We start from the raw sequence: 6,834 nt of genomic DNA, 5'->3' as shown, positions 1-6,834 counted from the left end.
TCTGACGGATTTCCTGGTTTTGACCCTGCCTGTCCCTGACCTGAATAAACTGAACATTGCTATACACTGGTTGTATCTGAGTCGTGCTATTGGGTTCTGATCTGTACCTGTGATCGTGACAAGAACACAACCACACTTATAAAAAAAACATACTTTATAAAGTCAGGCAACACTGACCAGGCTTCGTGTGATTCTGTTTATTTGTACCTTACTTTGACCATCCGTTCACTGTTATTGATCACTGTGGAGAGCAGGCAGACTTTTTGTTTTGTATTATAGCAGCTATCGGAATGAATTAATACTGGGCTGCACAGGTTGTCATGTCCGACTATCACAAGTAGAATCATAACGGGAGAATAAACTCCAGTGGACGAGCAGCACTGCAGTGGTCGGTAAATGCCGCTGAAACACATAAATAAACAATGAACCACGGCACTCTGGAGAAAAGTATAAGGTTGGATAAGTCGTTATTTAATTTAATCTGGCTTCGTATGATTAAAAGCAACACGATCATCGACCCGACGCAGTCCCCCATTGTTGTTGTTGTTGTGAGCGCCGTTGGGGAGAAAATCAGCGATGTAAACTGTGACGTCATGACGCAGCAGCGGCAGCACCAGTCGGGCTCTGGGCGGTGTGAACAAAACGGGGGGTGAAAAGAAAAACCAGTTTCGAACAAGAAAAGCACAAGCACGGAGCTAGAACGGGAACCGCGTCGGTGTGAAAGGGGCAATAGTCTAGTTGTCAGCTCCAGAGTTCCCGTTAAAATATTTTTTCGCTGGACAACATGTTCGTTAAAGTTTAAATCTTCCGGACAAAATTAGAAAAGTGCCGGTCAAAGGTCTTCTTTATTATTTATTGAGCTTTAAAACAAATTGATATGATTCGATATTAAACAAACTAATTATAGTGGATTAAATATTAAAACATGTACAGTAATTTATAATAACACGGGAATACTAAACGGAGTGCTCTCTCTCTCTCCTGACAGCCCGTCAGTATCATGCATCTCGCGGATCCAGTAATGAGTGACCCGACAGTAGAACTAAACCTATCTATAACTAGTTACGGCAGTTTGAGAGGTAATTCAAATAGCTACGTGTGTTATTCTAACCTGAAGTTTGTGTTTTGCTTCGCTCACAGCTGCAGGTGATCATGCAGAGCTGTGTGTCGACTCGTCAGCAGCAGCTGATCTCTCTCTCCCGTCAGATTAGACTTTACTCGCGTGTATGTCCATATCGATCAGATCTATAGCTAGTTCTAGCTAATGGTATGATTACCTGCTTATTAAAAGACACCTAAACAATAAGCATCGCTATGCAACCGGGTGAGGCCGCAAAGTATAGCGCAGCATTATGCATTTGTTTACATGCCCACCGGAACCCCGAGGCATTACCAACAGATCAACGCACAATCAACCCATACAGGACATCTCTTTCTCCACATTACGTGTTAGACACAGTCTATGGTTAGAGGTTAGACATTATAATTGACTATTCTTGTCTGTCACATACTCTTCTTGTCTGTCACTTACTCTTTTGTCTGTCACTTACTCTTCTTGTCTGTCACATACTATTCTTGTCTGTCACATACTCTTTTGTCTGTCACTTACTCTTCTTGTCTGTCACATACTCTTCTTGCCTGTCACATACTCTTCTTGTCTGTCACGTATTATTCTTGTCTGTCACATAAGTGGCGCAACTAATGCGCGGTATTGCGCTAAGTGGAAATTATTTTGACCCGACATTTTGAGAGAGAGAGCGGAGAGATTTAGATTTGCTGGTCTTCAGCATATTTTACCGGTCATAGTCCGTTAATTACCGGCTAACGGAAACTCTGGTCAACTCAAATAGAAAATCACCCAAAAAGACAAAATCGGCAAACCAATTGCCGACCCTGATTTAATCTGCAACTTGACTGGATGGTGGAGGTGGACAACCTCAAAGCAGTAATTCTAGTTTTAGCAATGTCTGTTTACACTTTGGCATTTTGGGGTATGCTGCATTAGCTGTTAGCATTTCCTGTACTGCCTTCTTTAGATACTGAAGAGAGCACCTTAACATGAATTAAAAAAAAAGATCCTAAGCTTTAAGAACCATCTTATTTTCTTTGAGTTTATTTATTGATGTTAATCCGTGACTCCAGGATTGTTTCTAACATGTCTGCCTAGTAACAAGGTATTTATCTGTCTACTTAGCAATTGTTTATGTTACATAAAGAGCTGTAGAGATATTTTGCATCTGGGCAATAGGTAAAAGGTTTCTTGAATGTGTTTGTGGTCCAAAGACTTAAGTACGGTCTGTGGTTTACTCATGCTGAAAAGAGTTTTACGTTTTGTTCTATGACACAAAATACATGAGGAAAAACCCCACTTGGGAAAGTCCAAAGTTTCATAAAAGTGGCGGTTGCTAACAAGTGAAGACATTAACTACTACACCTTTAGCATTACGCTAACTTTTTATTTCGCCTGATTGCATTTAAATGAAAGGCCCATATTTGGGCAGGCAGCCCCTTAAAGACTATCATTTTAGTTGATGTTGTTCTTTAATCAAAATACCACACTTTAATTGCCACATAGTGAGGCCTCTGGGGGTCCGGGGGCAGGGCATGTCGCCTGATTGGTTGCTTAGTCTTGTTTACAGCATGACTGAGGCAAAGTAATTTGAATCTACTTTCCGGTGTGTGTTTACCCTTCTCATCCGTGACTCAACGATAACAAGCGCAATAGGTGATTACACTATTTCCGTTCATTTGAAAGCATCTTCCCCATCTGCTCCTCTTTATTCCTCCTTGTATTCCCCTGAAATCTCAGCAAAGTTATTTTGAGACACTTCACTCCTGGACACTTTGTCTGAGCATGTGTTCCTGGTAATAATTTAAAGGGGTGTAGCCCAGTGCCGACTTTTCTGGGGTGATCTTTAATGGAGAGTTTGGGCGGTGCTGGTGCCTGTTTCTCACCGTGATTTATTCCAGTGCCGTATGAAGTTTGACGGTGATTTGGAGCGTTTGTTGCAGACTTGTAAAGCTGTGATTAGAGGTCAGGATGTTGGTCAGGCTGGTGTTTGACTGACAGGAGGTTCAAAAACATTCCACGGAAAAAAAATGAAAGTAATCATAACCTTCCATCCTTGAATAAAAAAAGATCCTTGAGTGAACACATTCCTTCTATAACCAACACAACATGGGCCAGTGGGTTCAGCTGCACTTACACAAAACCAAATCCAGCTCTGTGGCTCACAAACACACACAACAAAGATTTTTGGAGCGGTTTTGAAAGAAAAACGTGTTGCCGTGTCCGGTATGTAAAAATAATAGGTCAACCTATACCTCCCTCTGTCCTCCCACACACACACACACACACACACACACACACACACACACACACACACACACACACACACACACACACACACACACACACACACAAAGGATCATCTGGCTTGCCTCAGGGCCAGAACAGGACCCACTTGTGGACGTTCTTCTCCTCTGCAGTGGTTAGTGCAGCTGTGTGCAGCTCCCTCCTTCAGCAGCATGGAGCCCTGTTTGTTAGCCTTCAGTAGATCTCACTACTGACACACAAACCTTGTGTTAGTCTAACAAGTACAGAGAAACTGTGAGGGAATAGCAACAAGTCAAGTTTCATTTATTTTCCCACTATCACAGATTACATATACTGTATGCCTCAGGGGTTTTTACAATCTGTACAGCATGTGACACGCTCTGTCCTTTGATCCTCAGTGGATTAACAAAGGAGAAAAGTGGAGGAAACCTCAGGTACTGAAGAGGGATCACTCCCAGGACTGACAGACATGCAGTAGAGTGGGGCAGTGATTAAGTGTTTTTGTAGGCGGACCTAAAAGTTAGCATCACTATTGGGCTTCCTTGACAAAGATCTATGCTTTTTTTGTTTGCTAACACACGTTTATGATACTTACACGTTTAATTCAGCTGGATAATTTCTACAAGTTAACACCACTTTTGTAATAGTCGAAGCGTAAAAGCAAATGACCGGAAGTAAAAAGCTAATGTTAAGTTCAAAACAAACCACATCAGGGCCTCTGTCAGCACCACTAAGCTAAAGGCGGCTAATGTTCAGTGTAATGTCATGTAAAAGTCTCATTTAGCCACTTGTTAGCCACTACTGTTTTTAAAACAAATAAAACCTTCAGACTTCAAACTAAAAAAACTGAAACACTAAACTTCTGTTAACCACACACCTTATTTCAGGAATATAACCAAAAATGTAACCCAAAAAACCCAATTGACTGCAAGACGAGGGATCCCGGAAGTGCTAGAAGGGTAAATCATTTCCTGGTTTAATACTGATTCCTGCACCACTCTGACTAATATAATAAGATGGGGTCCTGTTTTATTCTAATGTTTGCTAATACAGCATGTTACATCACGGCACATAGAAACCAGTCAAATGTTCTTGTGTGTGCAGTCTGCCTATTAATCATCTTCAAAGACTAGTTACAACAGATACATAGTTAGATAAATAGTCAAATGGACTGAGGTTAGTTGTAAGCCAAAAATAAGACATTGATCATTAATCATAGTTAAGTAGAATTTATAATGAAAACAACAAACATATGTATTCACAAGCATCAAACACTGAAGCTATTTATTAGCACTGATAAAGACTTCTCATAATATGACCCCCACTGGGATAAGATGAGGGTCTCAGCATCACAAATACCAGAGCCTTATGAAGTCCGGCTGTCTTTATGTTCTGTTATTATGTACAACACAATTAAGTGTGTCTTTTTCTCAAACTGTATGATTAGTTGTTATGTGTTTGCACGTCTTGATATTTAACTGTGTCTATAAATCTTGCTAGATTATACCATATATCAGTGCATGTGAAGTCTTCTTGTGATGTTGCTGTGCTGCACAGCCAGGGGGCTTCTTTGTGTTTCTATGAGGGGGGGTGCATGCTCAGATTGGACTTTGTTTACTTGCAGCTGAGGCTCACATACACAGAAACACACACACAAGGATTTGTATGCACTGACTTGGCAACAAATGATTGTGATTGCAGTGTTTTTGCGGCAGGTAGGGGGACATCCCATTTTACCAAGAAGAGCTAAATCTAACCTGGTGAGAGTTCCTCTTGTGTCCTACAATACCCAGCATGCTTTCTGTTCATGATTATTCACCCTACTATCAGAGCTTTCATTGGCACGCCACTAGCATTAGGTCGGAATGAAAACAGCAGAACATGAAGTCAACACAAACTAAAATGTTCTCATTGGGAACGTTTTGTATCTTTTAAATGTGTATCTCACAATCTCTGACCCTTCTTTAAATATTTTGTTTCCCCCACCGTCTCAGTGCCAGCTGTTTGTGGAAATGAAACCATAATTCCATCAGTTTCACTCTGAGACACTCAGAAATGTTACCGTCTCTGTGCCGTTATTGCAGTTTGTTGGGCTGTAACTGACAAGTATTTCCTTTATTGATTATTCTGTCATCCTTCACACTTGTTTTATCAATCGTCCAACTTGAATTCAATAAAAAAGTACCACTGCAAATGTGGCAGATGTGGCCCAATTCTTTTTTCCCTGCCTTGTTAAACCCCGGCCACAGTGGCCAGTTTGTTTTTTACTGATGTTTCCATTTTGCTAAATACTGCCGAACAAAACTCCCTGCACCTAAAAATAGTTCCAACTTTGATTGTCTGAAAGTAAGAAATCTCAGCCTAACCCTTCTCACTCTCTCCCTCAGTTCTTTTTCTTCCTGTTTGTTCCTCTCCTCCCCCTGAGCCAGCGATGGTGGGGGGTGATCCTTCCTGTGTGAGATAAAAGTGCATGTGGGGGATGGATGGACAAATGGAGCATCTCATCTGTTTTTGAGGACTGAGTGAACCCCTGCCAGGAGGGGAGGGGCTCTCTAATAGTCCTAGTCTGGCTGGAGACAAGGGGGAGACAGCGAGACAGAAAGAAGGACGGGGAGGGACACATTAACAGAGATTGCATATTAAAAAGAGAGATAAACCGAAGCAACCTTCTGTTGAAATGGGAGAGAAGGTTCCCGTCCTTGAACTGAAGACAAGATGGAAAAGGAATTCAGTATGTACGGACATGGGGAAAAAAATAAAGGAAAAATGAAATGTGAGAGGAGGAGGAAAGAGGACATATTTCAGGCCAAACATAAACTGAGGATTGCAATGAGATAAAAAAGGACTAAGCAATTATCTTGAAGAATGGGAAAGAAGGAACAAAGACAGAAGAGGCAGGAAAATGAAAGGAGATGTGAATGTGTTCAAGGCTAGAAGATGGGGGGAGAGAAGGGAGAGAGTCACATTGAAAGTTTTCCAGCAGACTGACTGTGGCTAAAGCTGGAATTTCCTCTGGTTGCACCGCACCAAGTGTCTGGACTGAAGTGTATTTTTGACCCACAGAGCTGCAGACGCTGAGAGGGACCCAGTCCTGTGGACAGGAAGTAAACATGGCCTCCAGCTCGCCGCCTGGGAACCCCCCCAGCGGCCTCACAGACAGGAGCGGTAGCTTCTTTAAGGTAATGATGACTGCATCTAATCTCTTACAAAGATAAACATATAAACTCCTGCGATCCAAATGTGTTCTTTGAAAGACTTTAGACTTTAGAACAGGAAAATAACTTACAAATCACACCAGCATTACACTGGAAAACCCCATAAAACCACAAACCTAGCAATGAATAATTTAGATGAACAGCATTTAAAACTTTGCGCATTAGCAATTTAAGCTAGTGAGCTAGCAAGACCTAGCTTTGGTTAAAGTTGAAGCTACGGTACACACTTTTCCCACAAGGTGTTTTCCTTAGTTAAATAACATTTTGATGATTATTATTTTT

General features: G+C 41.5%; 1 protein-coding gene across 1 annotated transcript in view; it reads left to right on the top strand.

Moving 5' to 3' along the window:
* Positions 1-6,516, top strand: part of LOC104950484 (sodium/potassium/calcium exchanger 3-like) — a gene marked incomplete at its 3' end in the record, with an annotated part of 23,373 nt that extends 16,857 nt beyond the window's left edge. Inside the window, exon 13 of the mRNA XM_010777010.1 lies at positions 6,401-6,516. Within this exon, the coding sequence (XP_010775312.1) occupies positions 6,401-6,516 (116 nt within the window). The remainder of the gene's footprint in view (positions 1-6,400) is intronic.
* Positions 6,517-6,834: the final 318 nt, after the last annotated feature.

Source organism: Notothenia coriiceps, unplaced genomic scaffold, assembly GCF_000735185.1.
Source record: "Notothenia coriiceps isolate Sejong01 unplaced genomic scaffold, NC01 NC01_scaffold00017667, whole genome shotgun sequence".
Taxonomy (NCBI): Eukaryota; Metazoa; Chordata; class Actinopteri; order Perciformes; family Nototheniidae; genus Notothenia; species Notothenia coriiceps.
This window is presented reverse-complemented; position numbering and strand designations above follow the sequence as displayed.